Consider the following 27,684-nt stretch of genomic DNA (forward strand, 5'->3'; position numbering starts at 1 on the left):
TAGATGGAGAATATATGACACTTGTGATAAAAATCAAATTTAGTAATGTCTATATACAAATCCAGCTCTACAGAAGATGCTAGAAGGAAAACTCCAACATTAAGAGGTTAGCTACACCCCAGAAAACACAAGGAATAAAAAACCTCAGGCCAGCAAATCAAAAAAGGAAAACACACACACACCAGCACTAGCATCATACCTCCACCCTCCCCCAACAACAACAGGAATCAACAAAGACTGGTCATTGATGTCTCTCAACATAAATGGTCTCAATTACCCAATGAAAAGACACAGATTAACAGAATGGGTGTGAAAACAGGATCCATCCTTTGGCTGCATCCAAGAAACACATCTTAACATCAACATTGAACATAATCTCAGGGTAACAGGATGGAAAAAGACATTTCAAGCAAATGAACCTAAAAGCAAGCTATTGTAGCCATTTGTTTGTTTGTTCGTTTTTCGAGACAGGGTTTCTCTGTGTAGCTTTGGAGCCTATCCTGGCACTCGCTCTGGAGACCAGGCTGGCCTCGAACTCACAGAGATCTGCCTGCCTCTGCCTCACAAATGCTGGGATTAAAGGCGTGCGCCACCAACGCCCGGCATATTGTAGCCATTTTAATATGTGACAACATAACTTTTTTTTATTATTTTTAATTTGAATTAGAAACAAGATTGTTTTACATGACAATCTCAGTACACTACTCCCTCCCGTCCTCACCTACCACCCTCTCCCCAACAAAAACCCTACCTATCACATATCCTTTCTGCTCCCCCTGGATGGTGAGGCCTTCCATAGGGTGTCATCAGAGTCTATCATGTCCTTTGGGATAGGACCTAGGCCCACCCCCATGTGTCTTGGCTCAGGGAGTATTCCTCTATGTGGAATGTGCTCCCAAAGTCCACACATATGCTAGGGATAATTACTGAGCTACTACAATAGGTCCCGTAGATTTCCGAGGTTTCCTCACTGAAACCCATGTTTCTGGGGTCTGGATCAGCCCCATGCTGGTATCCCAGCTATCAGTCTGGGGAGCAAGGGTTCCCCGATGTTTAGGTCAGCTGTTTCTGTGTGTTTTACCAGCCTTGTCTCTACCCCTTTGCTCTTCACTCGTCCTTCCCTGCATATAGATTCCAGTTCAGTTCAGTGGTTAGTTGTGGGTGTCTGCTTCTACTTCCACCAGCTGCTGGATGAGGGCTATCGGGTGGCATATAAGCCAGTCATCAATCTCATTATCAGGGGAGGACATTTAAGTTAGCCTTGCCTCTGTTGCTTAGATTGTTAGCTGGTGTCAACTTTGTAGATCTCCAGACATTTCCCTAGTGCCTGATTTCTCTGTAAACTTAAAATGTTTCCCTCTATTATGGTATCTCCATTCTTTTTATCTTCTATTATTCCCCTGACTCAATCTTTCTGCTCCCTCCTCATCTCCCTTTCTCATTCTCCCAGCTCCCTCCAGCCTCTTCCCGTGCTCCCAATTTGCTCAGGGGATCTTGACCCTTTCCCCTTCTCCAGGGGACCATGTATGTCTCTCTTAGGGTCCTCCATGTTTACTAGCTTCTCTGGCAGTGTTGATTGTAGGCTGGTAATCCTTTACTCTGTCTAAAATCTGCATATGAGTGAGTACATACCATGTTTGTCTTTTTGTGATTGAGTTACCTCACTCAGAATGGTTTCTTCTAGTTCCATCCATTTTCCTGAAAATTTCAAGATTCCATTTTTTTTTTCCACTGAGTAGTACTCCATTGTGTAAATGTACCACATTTTCTCTATCCATTCTTCGGTTGAGGGGCATCTATGCTGCTTCCAGTTTCTGGCTATTACAAATAGTGCTGCTATGAACATCATTGAACAGATGTCCTTGTTATATGAATGTGCTTCTTTTGGGTATATGCCTAAGAGTGGAATTGCTGAATCTTATGGTAGACTGATTCCCATTTTCTTGAGGAGTCGCCATACTGATTTCCAAAGTGGCTGTACGAGTTGGCACTCCCACCAGCAGTGGAGAAGTGTTCCCCTTTCTCCACATCCTCTCCAGCATAAACTGTCATTGGTGTTTTTGATTTTGGCCATTCTGACAGAAGTAAGATGGTTTCTCAGAGTTGTTTTGATTTGCATTTCCCTGATGGCTAAGGATGTTGAACAATTTCTTATGTGTCTTTCAGCCATTTTAGATTCCTCTGTTGAGAATAGTCTATTTAGTTTTGTACCCCACTTTTTAATTGGATTGTTTGGTGTTTTGGAGATTAGCTTCTTGAGACAACATAACTTTTGAACCAAAAGTTCTGAACTTATCTCTTCTTTTGGTTCTGAACTTACCTCTTCTGAATTAAGCAGAAGAGATCAGGAAAGTATGCTACACACTAATCAAAGGGAAAATCTTCCAAAGGGTCTTGGCAATGCTTAATATCTATGCACCAAACACAAGAACATCCAAATTCATAAAAGAAACACTACTACAGCTTAAAATACATATTGACCCTCACTCACTGATAGTGGGAGACCTCAATACAACACTCTCACCAATGGACAGATCATCCAGACAAAAACTAAACAGAGGAACGTTGGAGTTAACTGACATTATAAACCAAATGGACTTAACAGATATCTACAGAACATTTCACCCAAACACAAAAGAATATGCCCTCTCCTCAGTACCTCATGGAACTGTCTCCTAAACTAACCATCTACCAGGACACACAAAGAAAGTCTCAACATATACAAGAAAATTGAGTCAGGCAGTGGTGGTGCACACCTTTAATCTCACACCCAAAAGGCAGAGGCATAGGAGGCCAGCCTGGTCTAAGTAAGTTCCAGGACAGCCAGGGCTACACAGAGAAACGCCGTCTTAGAACGAAAGAAAGAAAGGAAGGAAGGAAGGAAGGAAGGAAGGAAGGAAGGAAGGAAGGAAGGAAGGAAGGAGCCAATTCTATCTTACTTTTAATACTTGATAGCAGCACTGTATGAACATTTCAAGGTCGATCACGTGTTCTACAACTTCAGAAGCCACAACAGCATCAAAAACTTGTGCAGTCTCATCGACAATCTCCTCCAGGGCACATGCTTTGTACTCTATCCTCTTATCCAGGACTGGATCAAATGACTTATGGTGCTGTGCTACCTTAATGTTTTCAGCCACAGGATCAATTCCAATAACCGAAGCCCCCAGTCGCCCTAGAGGCTAATGGCATGAAAATTATTATGCTCAAGGAGAAAACAAAAAACATGTTAGCAATAAAAAGTTTATCCAAAATGGCTATGCAATACCAAGTGGTCTGCCCTAAAAACATACATGTGAGTAACACTAAATAGAATCAACAGGATCAGCAGGTTGTCTTCATATATTTATTCTAATACCTATATATAACAACAATAATTAATTTTAAAGACGCCATAGATTTGACATGGGAGACATGAGTGAGGGGTGGAGGGAGAAGAAGGAGGAAAGAGAAATTATGTCAATACAGTATATATACATACATATAATTTTTAAAAATTTATTTGATTCTTTAGTAATTCAAAACTGCTATTCCATGTTTCAAAAGACAGCATATAAAATATGAAAATTATCAAGGATAATATCCATTGAATATTAGATTATGATGCAAAAGGTTCCAGTGCTGATAAAGACTATAAAACATAGCTGTAAAACACAAATATTCCTTCCAGGGACAGTGACCACACATCTAAGCACCCTAGAGCACCTAAGAGGACTGACTGATTCCCACACATAGTAAGACTCTTGCCTGCATTATTTGAGATGTGTAAAAGGAGAGGCTAAACCTGCATTTAATCTCAAAGAAACTGCCTAATTTCTTGGGATAAAAGAGATCAAACAAAGCTTTGAATGACCCATGCCCATTTATTAAAAAAAAAAAAACAAAAAACTCCAGTAGTTTTCTGAAATTTTTTTCAATTTTGAAAATAGAACTTATAATAATGTTAAAATTAGTAATATTCACTTAAAAAATAAGCGATATATTTGTTAAAAGGATAAATGAAGCAGAAGGCCGCTTCTCAATTTTTTTACCCAGTTAAAATTAACAAAATCTTTATCAAAGCACATTAAGTTCATGTATAAAACTCCCTAACTATCTGATAATTTGGACATCATTTGAAATGGATCATATTTTTTAACATACTGACATGATCTACTTAATTGCTACTGGGATGATTTAAGAATTTAGCTACTTTCACTAGTACTATTAGGCACCCGCAGCAATTCCTACGTCCGTGAAGAATAGAAAACACACTGCACAGCACTTACTTCAGTTAATAAACCACCGCCACAGCCAACATCTATAATCTTCATCCCACACAAAGGTCTTCCTGGATGGTGACTAGCACTGGTTTTCAAAAGATTGTCTCTTTAAAAACAAAATTCAAAATATATAAAAATGAATAGCTACTTTTATCAACAAAAGGTTTTTAAAATATACAATCTCCAAGAAAATATTAACCTTCATTTAATTTAGCTTGCTTATTTAGCTTCACTACTTGGAGACAGGGGCTCACTTCAAGGCTCAGACATGCCTTGAGTCCCCAATCATCCCCCTCAGTCTCCTGGGTTCTGAGATCAAAGGAGTGTTGCCACCATGCCTAGTCTGGAATTCTAATTTGAAATGAATCATTGAAATTTTTACAAACATACCTTATATTTTCAGAATTAAATGACCTACTTAGTTTGTACATTTTCAATATGCAAAGTTCTGAAATAATCCAGCATTAATCTATTATTGCTCTAGTAATAATCTAAAGAAAAATTTCAAACTAATCTAGTACAAATGAATATAATTTTATTTAAATACTTCTTCAATAAAACTGTCTCAACAATAAGGGGTGGAAATTTATAGCCTCTGTTGGTTATGTTGTCAGAAGTTCCTAGACCAACTTGATGTGTTATTTTGCAGATTGAAAAAGCAGATAGAGGACTGGAGAGATGGCTCAATGGTTAAGAGCACTAACTACTCTTCTCAGGTTCAATTCCCAGCACCCATATAGCAACTCACAACTGTCTATAACTCCTCTTCCAGGGGATCCAATGCCCTTATACAGACATACTTGCAGTCAAAAAACCAATGTACATAAAATAAAAATAAATAATTTTTTTAAAAAGCAGATGAAGTCCCACATTTATTTAAGTTACTTAACTGCCTACATTCCTGTCTTTATTATGTCTCTTTTAGTTTCCTAAATTAATTGGGCTTTTTCATGTACTACTATGTAGACAGGCACCAAAATCAAGTAAACTTACTGTAGTATAATCATTGTAATACTTTACCATATGCACAACATATGTGCACATGCACTTACATAACCTGATATACACTATGTAGTATAGCATTGTAAAATAAGCTTTAAATTGAACATATAATTTAATTATCATTATACTAAAATGGGCACATATATAAAATGAACATCTTAGTGTATCTAACATTGCTAGTAAAAGTAACTAAACTCTTAAAATAATCCAGGCAATAGCTAAATAGTTCACTTTAGGATGTTATAAAGATTGATCCCTTCAAATGATGTCCAATCCATTCTTCAAACAGCCACAGAATGACTCTGCTATACTTCTCAGACCCTACTGGTTTCTTCTAATGGCTTCTATTATGATGAAAACAAAATCCAACCATGCAACCACAGCTGCACCACATGGGATGACCTGTTTTAGGCGACACATAAATAAAGATGGCACAGTAGTTTGCTAAGTTCTCAAACATTGTAATGCTGGAATCACCCAGAAGATGGGCTGAACCGCAAAGTGCATCAATGACAAGCCCTCTGAACTCTTGCCTTTCTTTATCCCCTATTGAAACACATGGTCCACATTCTATTTATCCAAGTTGCTTTCACAGTCTGGTACTAGAGCCCCATGTATATAAGCTCTCAAACATTCTTGTTGAACTAATCTGTCTCCACAAGGTCCTTTTCATCAGAACTACCTAAAGGTCACCAAGGCCACTGAAGATCAGTAGCTATAAAATGACCTGACAATGTAGCACTTTAGTTCCCTTTCATTAGGACTGAATTCTAACTAACTTAATAGGGCCAAAAATGTTTATATTTAAGTTACAAAAGCAACCTTGGTTTTAGTATTGTTTCTACAAGTTAATGGTTTAAGAGATTTCTTTTTAATTTTTTAATTATGTGAATGTGACTGGGTATGTGCATGAGCCCAGCATGCCCTCGGAAGCCAGTGAGGATGTTGGATGCCCTGGAACTGGACGGGTTAGGAGCTACCTGATGTAGGTGACAGGAAAAAACCCTAATCCTCTGTGAGCAGCGTGACTTCTTAACTGCTAAGCCATCTTTCCACCCCCAAAGCTAATGCTTTTAAATGGTGGATCCTAGTGAGGAATACCCCTAATTTCCAAAGCAAACCTAAGACATGGAATTTTAAAGCAAAGGGGAAATGAATGGAAAACAGTGAATTATGCACTTTTAAAGACTTAAAGAGTTTCTGGAATATTACCTAATGAATGGCACCCTCAGGTCATTCATAGAATGTAGAGGTGCAAATGTTCCTTGCTCATCCCACCACTTGTGAGCCAGGGCCAGGAAGGTTTTTATCTCCTTGCTGTCAACGGTTGTTTGTGAAGTACTGTATACGTGTTTCCAAGGGGGCCTAAGGGATGAATACAAAGAATCAGGCAATATTGTTGTTCTAAAGCATATGTTAAAAAGAGTATACTGTATAGAAAGATATTCTAAGTTATTAGATTATAAATATATAGAGAGGGCTCAAGATCACAATCACTTGCTCATATAAATCACAAGCTTTTGAGGACAAAGCCTGCCCTTCTAAGTCACATCTAATACAATAACAACAACAATAATAATAACAATAATAGCTATCTCTTATTGAGTACTTAGTAAGTGCCAGGTACTGTATAAGACATGTTATTTTTTGGACAAATGTACTATTATCCTTATTTTATAGTTGAGAAAAGAAAAGTTCGGAGAAGTCAAGTAGGCGGTTGGGCCCCGACTTGAACACAAACGATTCTACCATCCACCTCCTTCCCTCCACTTCCATGGCCATCATGGAAGTCTAAACTTTACCATCTCCTGACCACTGTCTTATTCATCTGCCTTCTTCCCTCACTTTCACAGCTATCATGGAAGTCTAAGTCCACCATCTTCTCCAACCACGGTTTTTATTCCTTTGTAGTCTGGTGGCTCCATACATCACCACCATCATGTTTTCCATGATGAACTACAGACAAATTATTCTGAAATAAAAATCTAGTTATTTTTTTTTCACATAAAATGCTTGCAAGGCTTCCAATGCCATTAGGGGAAAGATTAAAACCCTTGGCATGAAAGAAAGCTCAGAATTAGAGTACGGCCCCCCAGCTTCCTTCCTCTCAAAACTCATTTTCTCCTCATCTTCTCCCACTAGCCACACAGCCTTTGATTGGCCATGACTGTTCTTCCCTCACACACCTGTGTGTGTGGTCGCTTCTGCCTGGACCACTTTCCCTACAGCCCTCCCTTTCCTCTACTAAGCACTAAAGTCTCTCCTCCCTGAATCTTCATTTAAATAGAATATCATCTATAAAATCTTCCTTGATGCTCAAATGTGGGTCACATTCCCCCATCTTAACTCCTTTGTCGCTTTGTACTTTTCATGGGGTTGTATAATCATCTGATCATGTTGTTACTCACCAGACTACCTACTGTGAAGGGAAGGCATGGACGGTGCAATATCATTTTATTCCTAGGGACTAGTACAGTTCCTGGAACATAGCAGTTTCTCAGGAGATAATTATCAAATAGATATTTGAAGAAAAGAGATCAGAAAAAGTATGTAATTTGTTCTCACTCTTTTACTCACAAGAAAAGGGGGAGCAAAACAAAATTACTCACAATGCTGAACTGCATGTCAGTACAGTGTAGGAAAATACTCCAAAGTTCTGCTTGGCCAAAAATAATTAGGCTATTAAATCAGAAAAAATAATGCCACTCAATTCTTTATTGTTTCTCTTAGATTCATTTAGAGGGTACATTCTGTAGTTATTACTCCTTTTTCTTATTTAAATTCAAGTACCACATGCCAATGAGATGGCTCACTGTGGAAAGGCTCTTGCTTCTAAGCCTGACAACCTGCATTTGATCCTTGGGACCCACATGGTTGAAGAAGAGAAATGACTCCTGGAAGTCATTCTCTGACCTCCATAAGGGTGTCAAAGCATGAATGACACCTCCCTCTACACACACACACACACACACACACACACACACACACACACACACAAATGAGTGTGATTTTTAAAATGTAAATCCAAGTTATCACTTTCCTTTAATATTTTCTTAGGACTATGGGTTTCCTTGAGCATGACTAAGTCAAATCTTCAGTCACCAGGACTAACTTACAAAAGGTAACACACAGTAAGTAGTTGTTCTGTTGACTAGGAAGAGTTTCACCTACACCTAATCTCAAAGGTTCTCACAAGACACAAGGGCATGCACTTAGGAAGTAACTCAGTTTAACTAGTACTGGGAGATATTTCTCACAAGATTAAACACTATCTTGTAAAATCTAAACACACATTTTTGATTTAATATTACCTAACATTATAGACTTCTCCACCTTAGTCTGTTTATGTTTTTGTTCTATCACAAGGGGATTACACAGAAGTAAAACATCTCCATGTCCTTAATACAGCCTTCTCTCTTTTCCTTTTTTCTTTTAGTGATAGAGATGAGGGTTAATAAGAAAGAAAAAGGCACTCTCCAGGATGGAAGTGGGCTGGTAAACTGGAAAGAGATGTACCTAATCTTCTCTGAAAAATAAAAATTGTCTCTGAAATTGAATAAATAGTGTACTTGGCTATATACTATATTTTCTTGCAAATTTTCAGTGAACTTGAAGTTTTCCAAGTTTAAAAATTATTACAACATAGTATTTAAGGATATTTAAATGAACAAACACTACTTTAATTAAACCAATGAGCTTTTACATACTGTCCAAGTTTATTAAACATAATCAAAACTAAACTACCATTACACAGAGTTATGTAAATCTCTACCAGAATAATAAATAAACTCACCTGTAAGTTTTTTTTCTGGTCAAACAGGAAAAAGTCATGCTGTCTGATCTAAACCGCATAGTCCTGTGTTCACTCAATTCCCATGGCTTAATCTGTAGATTCCTAGTGAGTTGATTACCTGAGTTAGCAGAAAACAAAGTTTAGTATCCAGAGAAAAGCATGTGATTCCTTCTATGAACATAGCTGAAAAAATTTTATATGATATTCTTATGGTATATTGCAACTAATAAACAAATGAGTTTCTTAATTTGGGGTTTAATTAAAAACAAAATAAAGGTCTTACTTTCTTTCATATAAAATTATCAAAATTAAGTAGTGAACATGTAAAATCTGTCACTGTTTTTTTGACATGTGTGTGTATGTGTGTGTCTGTGTATGTGTATATGTGTGTGTGTATGTGTGCGTGTCTGTGCATATATGTATGTGTCTGTGTCTGTGTATGTGTAGGTGTGTGTCTCTGTGTGTGTCTGTGTATGTGTATATGTGTGTGGGTGTCTGTGTGTGTATATATGCGTGTGTGTGTGTGTGTGTGTGTGTGTGTGTGTGTGTGTGTGTGCACTATGCACATGCAGGTACCTGTGGAGGCTAGAAAAGGATGTTGGACCCTTGCAGTTGGAGCTACAGGCAGTTACGAGTCACTTGATATGGGTACTAGTAACCAAATTCCAGTCCTCTTCAAGCAAATGCTCTTAAGCAATGAACCATCTCTCTAGTCCCTGCCACTAATTTTTACACTAGGTTATATTTTTTTAAAAAAATCACAATAGCAGGTAGTGGTGTACACCTTTAATCCCAGCACTTGGGAGGCAGAAACAGGCAGATCTCTGTGAGTTTGAGGCCAGCCTGGTCTATAGCGCAAGTTCCAGGGCAGGCTCCAAAGATAAACAGTGAAACACTGTCTAGAAAAAAAAAAATCACAAAATATATTCAAATAGAAACTATTTTGTCTTTTACAGAGAAATATTAATTTTAGACAGTCAAAACTAGTTGAAATAATGCCAGTTCCATGCTAGCTAACTGAAATGATTTAATTCTTTAATTACTACTTATATTTACATGTCCATCCCCCCATTCCCTCACCCTCCTATCCTCCCATGTTCCCCACCAACCCCCCAACTCCTCCCCAGGGATAGTAAGACCCTCCACCAGGGGCCTTCAAAGTCTGTCACATTGTTTGGGGGAGGGCTTAGGCCCTCCTTGCTGTATCTGGGCTGCAATAGTATCCCTCCATAGGGAATAGGCTCCCAAAATCCATTTGTGCTCTAGGGTTAAAGACTGGCTCCACTGTTAGAGGTCCCATAGACTGTCTTAGCCTCCTAGCTGGCACCACATTCAGAGGGCTTGGTTTAGTCCAATGCTGTTTCCCCAGCTTTATGACTAGGGTCTCCATGCTCTCACTAGGTCAGGTCAACTGTTTCTTTGGGTTTCTGCAGCCCCGACTTGGCTCCTTTGTTCATCCCTCCTCCCTCTCCACAACTGGATTCCAGGAGTATGGTTCAGTGCTTAGCTGTGGGTACCTGTTTCTGCTTTGAACAGCAACTGGATGAAGGCTCTAGGAATGGTAACCAAGGTAGATATCAATCTCATTATAGGGAAAGGGCATCAATGGCATTTTCTCCATCACTGCTTGGATTCTTAGTTGTAGTTATCCCTGTGGATCCCCTAACATTTCCCCTGTGCCAGACCTCTCACCATACTTGTATTGTCTCCTTCTATCAAGGCATCTCCTTTCTTTCCTTCCTGTATTCCTCCCCTCTCTCAGTTGATATTAACCCACGCACCTATGAACAACTGATTTTTGACAGTTATACAATGGAAAAAAGAAAGCATCTTCAACAAATGGCGTTGGTATAACTGAACTGAGACATGTAGAAGATTGCAGATTGATCCATATCTATCGACACGCACAAAACTTAAGCCCAAATGGATCAAAGACCTCAACATAAATTCAGCCACATTGAACCTCCTAGAAGAGAAGGTAGCTGGTACCCTCAAAGAAACAGGTACTGGAGACTACTTTCTGAACATAACACCAGTAGCACAAACATTGAGATTGACAATTAATAAATGGGACCTCCTGAAACTGAGAAACTTCTGTAAGGCAAAGGACACAGCAAGACAAAACACCAGCCCACAGAATGGGAAAAGGTATTCACCAACACCACATTTGACAGAGGGCTGATCACCAAAATACATAATGAACTCAAGAAGCTAGCCACCAAAACACCAAACAATGCAATTAAAAAGTGGAGTGCAGAACTAAATAGAGAATTCTCAACAGAGGAATCTAAAATGGCTGAAAGACAGTTGAGAAAGTGCTCAACATCCTTAGCCATCAGGGAAATGCAAATCAAAACAACTGAGATACCATCTTACTCCTATCAGAATGGCTAAAATAAAAAACAGCAATGGCAGTCTATACTGGAAAGGATGTCAAGAAAAAGGAACAGTCCTCCATTGCTGTTGGGAGTATAAACTTGTACAACCACTTTGGAAATCAGTATGGTGGTTTCTCAGGAAAATGGGAATCAGTCTACCTCAAGATCCAGCAATTCCTCTCTTGGGCATATACCCAAAGAATGCACATTCATACAATAAGAACATATGTTCAACTATGTTCATAGCAGCATTATTTGTAATAGCCAGAACATGGAAGCAACTGAACTGAATGCCCCCCAGATGCCCCTCAACTGAAGAAGAATGGATAGAAAAAATGTGGTACATTTACACAATGGAGTACTACTCAGCAGAAAACAAAACAAAACAAAACAATGGGATCTTGAAATTCGCAGGCAAATGGATGGAACTAGAAGAAACCATCCTGAGTGAGGTAACCCTGTCACAAAAAGATAAACATGGTATGTACTCACTCACATATGAATTTTAGACATTGAGCAAAGGATTACCAGTCTACTATCCACACTGCCAGAGGAGTTAGGAAACAAGGAGGACCCCAAGAGAAGATTGCATAGTCCCTCAAAGAAGGGGAGGGGGACAAGAACCCCTGAACAAAGTGGGAGCATGGGGCGGGGGCAGAGAGGAAGGCAATGGGAGTTTTGGATGAGATGGAAGACTAGAGGCTACTAAAAGTCAGAAAAAGGGGGAAACGGTCTTTATTCCAAAGAGAAATAGAGGAAATGCTTTGGAAACCCATGAGGGAAGCAAAAAGAAACTAGAAAAGAACAAAAATAAAGAAACCTGCCACAGATAAGCAAGCTGAACCCAGCCCCAGCCATGCCTGAGCTGCTTCCAAAATGTAAATCAGATAAGAGCCAGTCGACAACCTCAAACCCAGTTACAGGCTTTGGTGAGACAATGACTGCTCTGAAGCACAGTTCAGCAGCACCAAAGACAAATCCCATTTTGTCACCCTGTATTGCTCAGTGAACAACAGCCAGGTGCCATCTTGAAAAAAAACTATTGGTAAAGACGACCCACCCCAGGAGCCATATCATGGAATAGCCACAGCCTGGGAAACCCCAATTTAGCATGCCACAGCTCCTGGAAGAATGGCCCAGAAGAGCTATAAGAAGAAGGAGGGGCCAAATAAGCCTGTAGTGATATAATATTTATGATTTATTAAAGGTTGCCGAGGATTCAGGAAGCAAATTCAGCCACAACTCATAAAAGCCAGGCACACACCTTTAATCCCAGCAGCCAGAAGTTAGGTGGTGGTGGTACACACCTTTAATCCTAGGACTCAGGATTAAGAAATAGAGGATCTCTGTGAGTCCAAAGCCACCCAGATCCACACAACACTGAACTAGTCTAAAAGAGAATTACAGCTCACACCTTTAATCCCAGCACTAGAGGGATATAAAATATAGAAGTCAGGTCTTCAGTGTTCAGATGAGGCATTCATTCTCCAGCCACAATGAGGAGAGGTTAAAGTCTGGTGCTTGGTGAGAGCTCATGGAGACAAGACCAGCCCATTCAGCCTGAGGTAGAGGTAAGAAGCTAGTGGCCAGCTGCCTTGTTTTCTGATATTCAGCTTGAAGCTTGAACCCCAATATCAGTCTCTGGGTCTGTTACTTTTCATGTTACATGAGCCAAAGGGTCTGAGGGGCTCATTCAGAGTGGAAGTGAATAAGGCAAGCTACCTCCACTCTTGGTGGGCAGAACCAGATTTCATCCACAATGTCCCTGGACTTTGACAATTCTGACACTGAGTTAGTGGGTAGCCACACTATTGATGATAAGTCTCTGTCCCTCACTGCTGAAGTCTATGCACTCTGAAGTTCCAGAGGGGTACACCATACCCACACTGACATCTCTCCAGCAGGGTGCTTAATACTTAGGCCTTGCAGGTAGGGCAACAGGTTCTTTGCTTTTACTCATCCCAGTGCTGTGGTCACTTCCCACCTCACTTGGGAGACACCCACAAGCTAAAACAGCTAGCCTACATTGTATCATCTGGAGGGTATGACACCTGCCCTGGCCACAGAAGGCAAAGAAGGAAAACACCTATGGTGAAGATTACTCCAGAAGACACTGGACACTTAAAAACACTATTCAGCAATAGCATAAGCAAAGACAAGAGCCCACAAGCTCAGCTCTCCCTCTTTATTCACTGGACTAGAAGTCTCCAAATTTTAAGGAACCAGAAGAAATCTCCCTTACCCCCATCCTCTCTGGATGTGTGTGTGTGTGTCCCCACTTCTGGGAATTAGTTCTCTTTCCACCATGTGGGTTCCAGGGACCTAACTCAGGTTGTCAGGCCTGTAATCAAGAGACAGCTTACTAGCCCTTCATCATCATCTTGTTCTATTTATTAATTTATTTATTAATGTAATCCTATCTATCTATTATTGTGTAATATTTTTAACTATGCAAAGATGTGTTGTATTTGTTTAACTACATAAAGATGTGTTACATTTGCAGCAGAATATTTGTTTAAGTATGCAAAGATGTGATGCATTTGTTTAATTATGTAAAGATGTGTTGCTAGGGCACCTGACTGGTCTAAAGAAAAGCTGAATGGCCAATAGTGAGGGAGAAGGCAGATGTGGGACTTCCAGGCAAGGAGAGTAAGTAGGAGGAGGAATTTCAGCTGGGGAGAGGGAGAAAAAGAGACACTAGGAAGACTCTAGGAGCCAGCCAGACACTGAGGAAGCAGGAAAGAAAGACATACAGAATGAAAGAAAAGTAAAAAGCTCCAAGGCAAAATACAGATTAAGAGAAACAAGTTAAATTAAGTTAAAAAAAAAAAAAGTTAGTGGAACAAGCCTTAACTGAAGCAGAGCATTCATAATTATAATTCTCTGTGTCTTTATTTGGAAGCTAGTTGGCAACCCAAAGAAAATTCCAACTACAATCTATCTACCTATTTATTTATTTATTTATTTTATGTATGCCTGGATGAATGTATGTGCATTTTCTGGTGTCTACAGAGGTCAGAGAAGGGGTTGTGAGCCACCATGTAGGTGTTGGGACCCAAACCCAGATCCTCTAAAAGAGCAACAAGTGCTCTTAAACATCGAGCCATCTCTCCAGCTGTCTTCTTTTTATTCTCTGTGTGTATCCGTCATTTCCTTTCAATTCATCTAATTTTATTTATGCTTCCCCCCCTTCCAATTAGGGGCAGTCATTTTTCTTATCCTTTGTTTCTTTTTTCCCTTCTCTATACTTGGTAGTATTTTGACTTTACCTTCTGATGTGGGAGGCTTTTCTTGTGGAGACACAAACAAATGTCTACTCAGCCCAGATAGGAAACCAAAGGCATTCCACCAAAGTCCATTTTTTTTGTTGTTGTTTTGCACATGAGAAACAGATCAACAAAGCTGTGAACTCTACAAGACCCTAAACATGACCTTCATTCAGGTAACTCTAGGACATCTTCTTCCTCCTTAGCAAGAGGTACTGTGGGCACATGCCTGTCTTCCATCTGTCTTTGTAAGGTTTTGGTGAACTGCCAATCGGACTTTAAAGCTTTCCAAACACTCACAAGCACATCATCTGGCTTTTCATCTGTTTTCCCCTAGGAACTCCAGCTGTACCCAATACTGCAATGCTCGCTTTCAGCTAACTGGGACAGCACCCATTGTTTGCTTTCTCATTCTTTCATCCCCTCCTGAGTGCTTCATCATTTTATGAACATTATTTAGATGCCAGGCTAGATCACTTAGGGCTGCTAAAGCCTATCCTCCCATAGCATTCAGCAAAGCCACTGAAGCCCCTTCTGAATCAACTTTCTTAACTTTCCTGTGGACATACTTCTGACCAGCCTGAAGAACTTTTATTCTCACTTCCCGGTAATGCATGTCCTTCCTATACTGTATTCTATTTCCTGAATGTCATGTGATCTTAGAAGGGAATAATCAAGTGTTCCCAACAGCTTGCAATAAGCTGGTCCACCGAGAACTGACTCTTCTCCTATTGCCTCGAGTTATACAGCCTTTGTCTACAGAAAGGATGGATGGTTCTATTATTTGGTTTCTCTGCCTCTACAGCACAAAGACTAATCCCATCCATGCTCAGGACGCTGTAAAACAAAGACTGTGACAGGCTTTTATTGCTTGTTTAAAAGTCTTTTCCTGAGGTGGCTGTGGTGGTGCACACCTTTAACCCCAGTACTTGGGAGGCGGAGGCAGATGGGTCTCTGAGAGTTCAAGGCCAGCCTGGTCTACACAGTGAGTTCCAGGATGTCCAAAGCTACATAATGAGTGAGACTCTATCTGGAAAACAAAGTCTTTTCCAGGCCATACAGTTGAGAGACAGAGTACTACTCCTTTGCATGGTCTCCTGGATCGAGCCATTCCTAAGGTCCTATCTACATGATCAGTTATGGATTTTCTCTTTCTCTATCAAAGACTGGACCTGAGGGCTATCGTCTATCACCTTAACCTTGATCTCTCTTACTTCCCAAGGGTTCCAACTTTCTGAATCCCAGGAAGAGTCTTTAGTACACACCCAACCTGCACTCTTCTCTCACTTGAATCTTGCCAACTGTGAGACACAACACACCTACACCTCTTTTTTTCACTTTTTTTCCAGATTAGTGACTTATACAGAGGCTAGAAACAGCATGTTTTGGGGTTTGCTTGCTTGCTTTAAAAAAAATTGTAATTCCCCCCTTACTCCCACAAGCTCTTTCTAGAAGACAGATGCGCCCTCATACATGTCATATGGCCAAAAACAAAGGCTACATCACTGAAGCCATAGCCTGCTTAAGACTGACCCATATATTCCACTTTCCAGGACGTCCTTTAGCCCACTAGTTATTTAGAGAGCATTCCCATAACTCAGAAGGTGGAACCCTTCACCAAGAAGACATGCCACCCTACCAAGTACAGGAAGATGGCCATCCTGGAATTCCCCACAAACATGCCCAGACAGCTTGGTTTTGGCCACATGTTCTGTCACCCATTCATGAGGCCTAAAACCACCACTACAGTAAGGAGATACATTATCTCATGGGGACATGTAGCCTTATTGGAGTTTCTCCCATGGGTGTTTCATGTCTTAGCACCCTTTGCAAGGGCCTTGCAACCAATCCTAAATACCTCATCCTTGGTTCTCTTGATCCCTTCTTGGGTGAGATGTGAACAAACATCTATACACCCAAGACAGGGCATTGTGGGATATTTGATCAAACTGTGAACCCGGAGTTTGCATTTGCCATAATTAAATAGAATCAACCTTGGGTCAGGAGGCCAAATTAGCAACTAGTTGACAGAAAGTAACCATAGAGAATCAGAGGATGTCTGGAAGACAACAAAGAAACACAGGAAGTGGTAGGGAGGGGCTTTGAGTGGCTTGGGTTTATTTTTATTTTTATTTTATCTGCTTTATTTTTTCTTTTTCTTTTTTGGTTTGGCAGAGCAGAAAGATGCTCTCTTTTGAAGACATGGACAAAGAGAATAGTTTAGCTAGTTGCTACTCAACCTCTCTGAGCTAGCAGGTTTTCACCCCAGCTTCTGACTCCTGAGTCTTATTGATAAATAGAACAAGAGAAATTTAATTAAAAGCTGTATTTGGCGACATCAACAGAGCCAGTGCCTGCAGTAACAGAATTCCCACCAGGCCTCAGCCTAAGCCGCCAGGCTGCTGCCAGAGAAGCAGGCCAGTAACTGCGCAGTCAGAGCCACAATTAGTGGCTGAGACAACAGCAGATTAAAGCACAGCTTCTGTGCCGATGAAAAATCAACAATAGGGAGATAACCACAAACCAAAGTCCAACCGGCAAATCATGATTTCATTAGCACTAGTTATAGGAATATGGGATGATACAGGAGCCAGAGCCACTGAAAGGCAGCTATATCACCAGAAAGCCCACCCAGCATGAGTAAGAACTCATGAAGCCGGAACCCTTGGGAAGAGGAAAGACATCGGAGTATTGAACCTGCTTTCACCCACTGGAAGAGAACCTTGGTGCCATACCAGGAGAGGTAGAGACCCCACCAGTATCCACTGGAAAAAGGGATGGGAAGACAACAGTATAAAAACACAGTCAACAACAGAAAGATCAATATGATGCCACCAGAGACTAGGGACGCCATACCAGCAACACAGATGAAGAGAACAACCCTAAAAACAATCTTATGAAGATGACAGAGACCCTCAAAAAGGTAATGAGAAAATCCCTTAAAGAAATGGGAAAAAATTAAAGGAATGGAGGAAAAGACAAACCAAAAACTGAAAGAAACAATTCAAACAGTGCAAGGTTTGAAAGCTGAAATAGAGACAATAAAAAACACAGCCTGAGGGAATGCTGGAAATAGAAAATCTGGGTAAATGAACAGGAACTACAGAATACAACATAACCAACAGAATACAACAGATAGAAGAGGGAATCTCAGGCATTGAAGATACACTAGGAAAAATAGATTCATGAACCAAAGAAAATCTTAAGTCCAACAAATCCCTAACATAAATTATCCAGGAAATTCGGAACACCATGAAAAGGCCAAGCCTAAGAATAATAGGTATAGAAGAAGGTAAAGAAACCCACCTGAAATGTGCAAAAAATATATTCAACAAAAGCATAAAAGAAAACTTTCCCAACCTAAAGAAAGGCATGCCAATGAAAGTACAAGAAGTTTAAGGAACACCAAATAGTGGACCACAAAAAAAGGTCCCCTCAAGACATAATAATCAAAACACCAAACATACAGAATAAAGAAAGAATATTAAGAGCAGCAAAAGAAAAAGGCCAAGTAACCTATAAGGGCAGACCTATCAGAATTACACCTGACTTCTCCATGGAAACTCTGAAAGCCAGAAGGTCCTGGATAGATATTCTACAAACACTGAGAGACCACGGATGCCAGCCCAGACTACTATACCCAGCAAAGATTTCAATCAATAAAGATGGAGTGTAACCAAAAAAGACAAACATGATATGTACTCACTCATATGTGGATTTTAGACATAAAGTAAAGGATTACCAGCTTACAATCAACACTGCCAGAGAAGCTAGTAAACATGGAGGACCCTAAGAGAGACATACATGGTCCCCTGGAGAAGGGGAAAGGGTCAAGATCCCCTGAGCAAATTGGGAGCACGGGAAGAGGCTGGAGGGAGCTGGGAGAATGAGAAGGGGAGAAGAGGAGGGATGCAGAGGACATGAGGGAGCAGAAAGATTGAGTCAGGGGAAGAATAGAAGATAACAAGAATGGAGATACCATAATTGAGGGAGACATTTTAGGTTTATAGAGAAATCAGGCACTAGGGAAATGTCTGGAGATCTACAAAGATGACACCAGCTGACAATCTAAGCAACAGAGGAGAGGCTACTTTGAATGCCCTCCCCTGATAATGATATTGATGACTGACTTATATGCCACCCAATAGCCCTCAACCAGCAGCTGGTGGAAGTAGAAGCTGACACCCACAACTAACCACTGAACTGAACTGGAATCCAGATGCAGAGAAAGATGAGTGCAGAGCAAAGGGATAGAGACCAGGCTGGTGAAACCCACAGAAACAACTGACCTGAACATCAGGGAACTCTTGCGCACCAGACTGATAGCTGGGGTAGCAGCATGGGACTGATCCAGACCTCAGGAATATGGATTTCATCCAGGAAACCTCGGAAATCTACAGGACCTCCTGTAGTAGTTCAGTGCTTATCCCTGGCATAGGTGTGGATGTTGGGAGCATATTCCACATAGAGGAATACTCCCTGAGCCAAGACACACAGGGGTGAGGGGGTGGGGGGTGGTGGGGTGGGCCTGGGCCCTATCCCAAAGGATATGATGGACTCTGATGAAACCCTATGGAGGGCCTCACCATCCAGGGGGAGTAGAGGGGATATGTGATAGGTAGGGTTTTAGTTGGGGGGGAGTGGTAGGGGAGGACGGGAGGGAGAAGGGAGAAGGGAGCTTGTTTCTAATTCAAATAAAAAATCTGAAAGAAAAAAAGATGGAGTGTAACAAAAAATCTTTCCAACAGCTGCCCAAGCCCTGTTGCCATGTGGTTTCCCAAAATTACACACAGAGATTAATATTAGGTACAATGCTGATGGCCAATGATTAGGATTTCTTATCTGCTAGCTCAGTCTTAACCATCAACTATAACTATTAAACTATATATTTTATAAACTTATCTTACTGAGGATGCCAGTGGAATGTGTCCTGTCTTCCTGGCGATCACATGGCTACTCTCATCTCTACTACATTTCCCAGAATCCTCCTCAACTCCTAGTCACGCCTAATTTGCTCCCCTATTGGCCAACAGTGCTTTATTCAACAACCAATAAGAAAAACATACACAGAAGAACTTCCCCCATCAATGGAGAAAACAAGATATTCCATGACAAAACCAGATTTAAACAATACATATCCAGTAATCCAGCCCTACAGAAAGTTCTGGAAGGAAAACACAAACAGAAGGAAGTTAACTACACCCATAAAAACATAGGCAATAGATAACCCCACTTTACCAAACCCCAAAAGAAAAGCAGGGTAAATCCACATACAATACCACTACCAACAACAAATAAAAAACAAACAAGAATAAACACTCAATGGATCTTAATTTCCCTCAATATTAATGGTCTTAACTCACCTATAAAAAGACACAAGCTAACAGAGTGGATACGAAGACTGAATCCATCCTTCTGCTGCATACAAGAAACACATCTCAACTTTAAAGACCGAAGGTCCCTCAGAGTTAAGGGTTGGGAAAAGATTTTCCAATCAAATGCACCCAAGAAACAAGCGGGTGTAGCAATCCCAATATCTAATAAATTAAACTTTAAACTAAAATCAATCAGAAGAAATGAAGAAAGGCATTTTATATTCATCACAGGAGAAATCTATCAAGATGAAGTCTCAATTCTGAACATCTATGCCCCAAATATAAAGGCATCACATTCGTAAAAGAAACATTCAAGCAGCACTTGGGAGGCAGAGGCAGGTGAATCTCTGAGTTCAAGGCCAGCCTGGTCTATAGAGTGAGTTCCAGGACAGCCTCCAAAACAATACAGAGAAACCCTGTCTCAAAAAACAAAAACAAAAACAAAAAAAAGAAACATTCTAAAACTCAAATCACACATAAAACCTCACACATTTATAGTGGGAAACTTCAACACCCCACTCTCACCACTAGACAGGACCACCAGACAGAAATTTAACAAAGAAACAAAGGAACTAATAGAAGTTATGACCCAATTGGGTTTAACAGACATCTATAGAACATTCCATCCAAACACAAAAGAATATTCCTTCTTCTCAGTGCCACATGGAACATTCTCTAAAATTGACCACATACTCGGCAATACAGAAAATCTCAATAGGTACAAAAAAATTGGAATAACCCCCTGTATCTTACCAGACCACCATGCTTTAAAGTTAGAATTCAACAACAACACAAATTTCAGAAACCCTACTAACTCATGGAAATTGAACAATGCACAATTACACCATTCCTGGGTAAGGAAGAAATTTTTTAAAAAGAAATTAAAGACTTCCTAAAATTCAATGAGAACAAAGAACAACATACCAAAACTTATGGGGCACTTTGAAAGCAGTGCTAAGAGGAAAGTTCATAGCTCTAAGTGCCCACATGAAGAAATTGGAGAATAGTCATCCTAGAGAATTAACACCACAACTAAAAGCTCTAGAAGAAAAAGAAGCAAACTCACCCAGTAGGAGTAGATGCCAAGAAATAATCAAATTGAAAGCTGAAATCAATAAAGTAGAAACAAAGGAAACAATACAAAGAATCAATGAAACAAAGAGTAGGTTCTTTGAGAAAGTCAACAAGATAGACAAATCTTTATCCAAACTAACCAAAAGGCAAAGAGAGAACATGCAAATTAACAAATCAGAAATGAAAAGGGGGACACAACAATGGACACTGAGGAAATCCAGAGAATCATCAGGTCATACTTTGAAAACCTGTACTCCACAAAAAATCTGAAGGAAATTGGAGCATGTAGGAGGGGAGAAGGAGCTAGGAGAAAGAGAAAGGGAGAAGAGGAGGGGAGAGCAGGACATGAGGGAGCAGGAAGGTTGAGTCAGGGGAAGAATAGAGGAGAGCAAAATAAGAGATACCATAATAGAGGGAGCCATTATATGTTTAAAGAGAAATCTGGCACTAGGGAAATGTCCAGAGATCTACAAGGATGACCCCAACAACAATCTAAACAATAGTGGAGAGGCCACCTTAAATGCCCTCCCCTGATAATGAGATTGATGACTACCTGATATGCCATCCTAGAGCCTTCATCCAGTAGCTGATGGAAGCAGAGGCAGGCAGACACCCACAACTAAACAGTGAACTGAACTCCTGTAATCCAGTTGCAGAGAGGGACGAATGATGAGCAAAGGGGTCAAGACCAGGCTGGAAAAAACCACAGAAACCGCTGACTTGAACAACGGGGAGCTCATGGACCTCAGACTGATAGCTGGGAAACCAGCATAGGACTAATCCAGACCCCCCCCCCTCTCCGAACATGGGTGTCAGTTAGGAGGCCTGGGCAATCTATTGGGTCTCTGATCAATATTTATCCCTAGTATACAAGTGGACTTTGGGAGCCCATTCCACATAGAGAGATACTCTCAGTCTAGACACACAGGGGAGGGCATATGCCCTGCTCCAAATGATATGACAGACTTTGAAGCTCCCCCATGGAAGTCCTCACCCTCCCTGGGGGGGCAGAAAGGGGATGGGAGAGGGGGTCGGTGAGGGACAGGGGAAGAGAGGAGGGAGAGGGAACTGGGATTGACATGTGAAACAAGCTTGTTTCTAATTTAAAGAAAAAAGAAAAAATAATACAATGGAAAGAAAGCAATCATCTATAGAATCAAGTAGAGTATCAGGGATGGAGGCCAACGATAACAAAATACTGCCCATAAAGTTGTCAGTGAAGTAAGGGCATTTCAAGACAAGCACAGATTAAAGCAATTCATCGTGATCACCAAGTCAGAACCTACATGCCAAAGACATGTAGGTTGTGACTACAAACAAGGAAGAACACCCCAGTCACATGAGCACAAGGGGCAGAGGCAGGCAGATCTCTATTAGTTTGAGGCCAAACTGGTCTACATAGTGCATTCCAGATACCCAAAGCTATATAGTGAGACTCTGTCTCAAAGCAAAACAAAACAACCATGAAGATCATAGGAAAGAAAAAACTTCATGAAAGAAGCAGTTAAACAAAGGAGAGCAAAGAATCTATGAACACACCAAACCAGTGAGTTCATGATACTAGTGAGGGAAAAAGCAAAGAACAAAAAATAATCCAAGCAACCAGAAAATGACAGGGCTTAGGAAACTTCTTTCAATAATAACCTTAAGTATAAATGGCTTCAATATACCAATAAAGAAGCACAGGCACGCTGGCTGGATTAGAAAACTAGACACAACTAGCTGCTGTCTACAAGAAACACAACTCTCTAGCACATTTGCAAGTTTGCAACTGCCATTCATAGACATTGAATCAATTTATAACCCAATAGACAATGTATGTGAGTGTCTAGTGACTGGTGACTCACACTGACCACACACCATGTTAACAAAATATTTTTCTCCTTGATAATTTGTGAAAATGGTCTACTAATGTAGTTTTAATTCATCATGGGTGAGGTAAAGTATCTTATCTTAAATTTTATGATCATTTACATACCACTTTTGTCTTTTTGTGGTCAACGTAATTATCTTTAAGCCCTTCACATTTTATTGTTATTGTTGCTATTTGCTTGTGCTGCTATTGTTCTGAGATGGGGATCTCACAATGTATTCCAGCTGCCCAGGCTGACCTCAGACTGGTTAAGATTTCTTTTAATTTTATGTGTTTGCCTACGTGTATATTTCATACACCCCATGTTTACAGTGTCCATGGAGGTCAGGAGAGGGCATTGAATCTCCTGGGACTGGAGTTTCAGACAGCTGTGATAAACCATGTGGGTACTGGAGTCAGCTTCTAGCATCCATATTAGGGAGCTTACAACCAGCTGTAACTCATGTTCTGGAGACTCTGCGGCCCTCTTCTGGCCTTCACAGACACTTTCACTTACAGGGCAAACATATTAAAAGCTGGGTGTGGTAATGTACACCTCTAATTCAAGCACCTGGGCAGAGGCAGACAAATCTCTTGAGTTCAAGGCCATCCTGACCTACATAGTGAGTTCCAACTGAACATTATGTCTCATGCTATTCCTCTTGTCATTTCTAGTTTTCAGGATAGTCACTTTCTGGGAGTATACATGGCTTTTCATGGGCTTGTCATGCCCTAAAACATTTTGTCCCATTCTGTACTCCCTTCCTGCCCTCTAACCACATTTGTCCTCCACCTCATTCAAGACTTTCCCTGATCCCAAATATAGATTAGTTATTCTTCCTACAAAATATGTAGAGGTTTTGTTGGTTCTTTTTTAAAATTTCTGATTATAGGCCAGGCAGGCAATTCCAGCACTTGGGAGGTAGAGGCAGGTGGATCTCAGCAATATTGAGGTCAGCCTGGTCTACAGAGCTAGTTCCAGGACCACCAGCACTGTCACACAGAGAAACCCTGTCTCGAAAAACAAAACAAAATTTCTGTTTATAAAAGGCATACACTAAAGTATATATGTATACATATGACTGGAGAAATGGCTCAGATTGTTCTTCTAGAGGACCTGGCTTCCTTTCCTGTCAGCAATAGGACAACTCATAACCATCAGTAACACCAGTCCCAGGGATTCAGCGCCTTCTTCTGGCATCTGACAGCTTGAAATACCCACATGGTACACAGATACACATTCAAGCAAAGCACCTATACACATAACATAAAATCTTAAAAACATAAGTTTAGAAAATAAAAGCATATAAAAGATGATCAAATGATACAAGATCACCTATCCCTAAAATTTGCTAAAGTTAGATATGTACTCCCAGCTATATTTCCAAGTTTATGACTAATATTGACTTATACCTTGCTCTCTTAATTTGCAGGCAAATGGATGGCACTAGAAGAAACCATCCTGAGTGAGGTGACCCAGTCACAAAAAGACAAACATAATATGTACTCACTCATATATGGATTTTAGACATGGAGCAGGGGATGGCCAGCCTACAATCCACACCCCCAGAGAGACTGGGAAACAGGGAGAAGCCTAAGAGAGACATGCATGGTACCCCGGAGAAGGGGAAGGAGAAAGGATCTCCTGAGCAGATTAGGAGCTGGGAGAAAGAGAGGGGGGCAAGAGGAGAGGAGAAATGGGGAAGCAGGAAGATTGAGTCAGGGGAAGACTAGAGAACAGGATGAGAGATATCATAATAGAGGAAGCCATTATGGATTTGAGGAGAGATCTGGCACTAGGGAGATTTCCAGAGATCTACAAGGATGACACCAACTGGCAATCTAAGCAATAGTAGAGGCTACCTTAAATGCCATCCCCCGATAATGAGATTGATGACTGCCTCATATGCCATCCTAGAGCCTTCATCCAGTGGCTGATGGAAGCAGAAGCAGACACCTACAGCTAAACACTGAACTGAACTCCTGGAAACCAGTTGCAGAGAGGGAGGAGTGATGAGCAAACGGGTCAAGACCAGCTGGGGAAACCCACAGAAACAGCTGACCTGAACAAGGGGCAGCTCATGGACCCCAGACTGATGGCTGAGAGGCCAGCATGGGACTGATCCAAACCCCCTGAACATGTGTGTCAGTGAGGAGACCTCGACAATCTATGGGGCCTCTGGTGGTAGATCAGTACTTATCCCTGGTATACGAATGGACTTTGGGAGCCCATTCCACATGGAGGAATGCTCTCAGCCTGGACGCATGGGGGAGGGCCTAGGTCCTGCCCTGGATGATTTAACAATCTTTGGGAATCACCCAGAGAGGACCCCACCCTCCCTGGGGAGAGGAGGGGGAATAGGATGGGGGGTTGGTGGGGGCGTGGGAGGAGGGAAGGGAGAGGAGGCTGGGATTGACATGTGAAGCAGGCTTGTTCTTAATTTAAATTTTTAAAATGCTATACATTTTTTAAAAAGTGTGTAAAATCTCTCTCCTCGGGCAGTGTAAACCACGGATAAATAAGTCTGAAGATGAAAAAGAAAACTATCCTAATAATTTTTTCAACGGAGTAGTAGTAGATTTAAGTAGGTTTTGTTACCTTTATTGTCATATTAAAATTCCCATCCATACCACTCTACCATATAGCAACCATTTTCATATAAAGAATAAACTTAATTTTCTGCTTATTACTACTTGGGAGTTCAAAATCTATAGCACTAGATGCAACTAGTTACTTCTTTAAAATCTTATTTCCAACAGATGAATTGTTATTAGTCGAGAGCGTAAATGAGGCTGCTGGGCGGTGGTGGCACACACTTTAATCCCAGCACCTGGAAGGCAGAGGCAGGTGGATCTCCGTGAGTTCACCGCCAGCCTGGTCTACAGAGCGAGTTCCAGGACAGCTTGGATGTTAGACAGAGAAAAACAAAAACAAAAGAGCACAAATGCCTTAATTAAATTATTTGGTGGGGGTGGTAAGATAATGAGCACAAAATAGTGACAGGGCTCTATGTGATCAGCAGGTGCGTCTCCCTTGATGGGCTAAGGAGAACAAGCACCACCTGCGGACTCCAGCAAGGCGAATGCCAGCTCCCGGCCCAGAAGCTCAAAGGTCGTAGGCCACACGGCGGCGGCCACCGGAAAACGCTCCCCGAAGCCCGGATCCCTAGTTCTCAAATTTTCCTCGGCTTCTGCGAGCTGGAGGATCGTAGCCTCACCCGGGGTGAGGACTGTGGCCGAACCGGATGACGCCGGCGACCGCCCGCCGCTCTCTGCCGCGCCTGCGCAGAGCCGCCCGCGGCGACGGAACGCTGCGGGGAAACCTCCGCCGCGACACTCACCAGACCAGGACGCTACACGAGAAGGCTCGGTTACTGCCCTGGGACATCGCAACCTAAGCATTTCTAAAAAGCGAACCCCAAGAAAGCTCAGCCTTCGACCGCTCCACATCGCGACAATCATCCCGCTCCTTTTCCGGTTCCCTCCTCACAACACATCCCCAGAAGAAGGGTTCCGCTGTCGCACTCCGTCGGCTGCCGGTGTGTTGCATTTACAATACAGTGAATGTGAACTTTGTGGACACTGTTTATACGAGCTCTTCTGCCAAATTACGTCTGCAATGAGACAACAAACTCTCCTTTATAGTATAAAAAGCCCATGAAGATCTTCTGTTCCTACTTATCTCCCCTACGTATCACTGTGTGCGGTGTCTCCCGAGAGACATATGTATTCTTGGAAGACCCCGACTCTAATACTCCAAATCACAAGTATGAACGCACTTCTTGCAAGAGCAGAACTCTTTCTCTTTCAAGGCACTCAAGGTATCACAGAGAGCAGAAGTCCAAATTTAATGAAGTACGTTTTCTGAAACTGATCTAATATTCTGTACAGGATACACCGCATGCAGCAGAAAAGTTTACTTCTGACTGCACATTTCGTCAACTTGACACTTTAAAGTCACCAGGGAATGATGCAGCCTCACTTGAACTGCCTTCATTAGAGCGGACTGTGGGTATGTAAGTGGGACATTTTCTTCATTGACTTATATGGGAGGGTCCAGCCCTCCGGCTGGTCTTAGGTTGTCTCAGAAAGCCCAATACGCAAGACAATAAGCAGCTTTCATTTAGATCCTGTCTTAACTTCCCTCTATGATGGATTAGAATCTCTAAATCCTTACTCAAATTGCTTTTTGGTTAGTGTTTTAACATAGCAGTTTTTAAACCAGGTAGTCTAGGGGGAAGAAAAATAAAAGTTTTTCACCATAAAGAATGGTAAATTTCTAACATTAGGGCATCATTCTACATTTTCATCAGTGAGATTAACTCTCATTTACATCTCCTAAGCTAAAATACTAGCCTTGGGAGAGAGCTGCAGCCTTTTCTGCTGCTGTTAACATATTCAGAGTTCCTGTGTTTGGAGATACATGGCCATTTCTCCAAATGAAGGCAGAAAAGTTCTACACAAAAGTTAACATAGTCTTACGCTTTTGTTGGATTGACAGGTCCAAGGGAGGTCAACAATGCAAACATGGTTAAAATTCTAAGGACTTCCTGTCATTGTATTGTACTTACACTAAATGTATACCAGTTTCATTTCAACAAAGGCAATCAGTGATATGCCTTAAATACTACTAGGAATCAAAGAGCTTCCTAAACTCCAGCACATCAACAAAAAAAAAAAAA

At 41.1% G+C, this 27,684-nt stretch overlaps 1 protein-coding gene across 3 annotated transcripts in view; it reads right to left on the reverse strand.

Annotated features, from left to right (window-relative positions):
* Positions 1-26,498, reverse strand: part of Coq3 (coenzyme Q3, methyltransferase) — a 32,562-nt gene extending 6,064 nt beyond the window's left edge. The window contains exons 1-5 of one of the 3 annotated variants that reach the window (XM_027403452.2): positions 26,344-26,498; positions 9,058-9,175; positions 6,477-6,629; positions 4,269-4,368; positions 2,940-3,182 (exon numbers count right to left, since the gene is read on the reverse strand). In XM_027403452.2, the coding sequence (XP_027259253.1) occupies positions 2,940-3,182; positions 4,269-4,368; positions 6,477-6,629; positions 9,058-9,175; positions 26,344-26,464 (735 nt within the window). In that variant the 5' untranslated portion in view covers positions 26,465-26,498. Of the gene's footprint in view, positions 1-2,939; positions 3,183-4,268; positions 4,369-6,476; positions 6,630-9,057; positions 9,176-18,990; positions 19,011-19,608; positions 19,664-26,343 lie in introns of those variants that run through there. The other 2 variants (XM_027403453.2, XM_035439949.1) reach the window with 2 other exon arrangements.
* Between the last annotated feature and the right edge of the window lie 1,186 nt (positions 26,499-27,684).

This window comes from Cricetulus griseus, chromosome 2, assembly GCF_003668045.3.
Source record: "Cricetulus griseus strain 17A/GY chromosome 2, alternate assembly CriGri-PICRH-1.0, whole genome shotgun sequence".
NCBI classification, from domain to species: domain Eukaryota; kingdom Metazoa; phylum Chordata; class Mammalia; order Rodentia; family Cricetidae; genus Cricetulus; species Cricetulus griseus.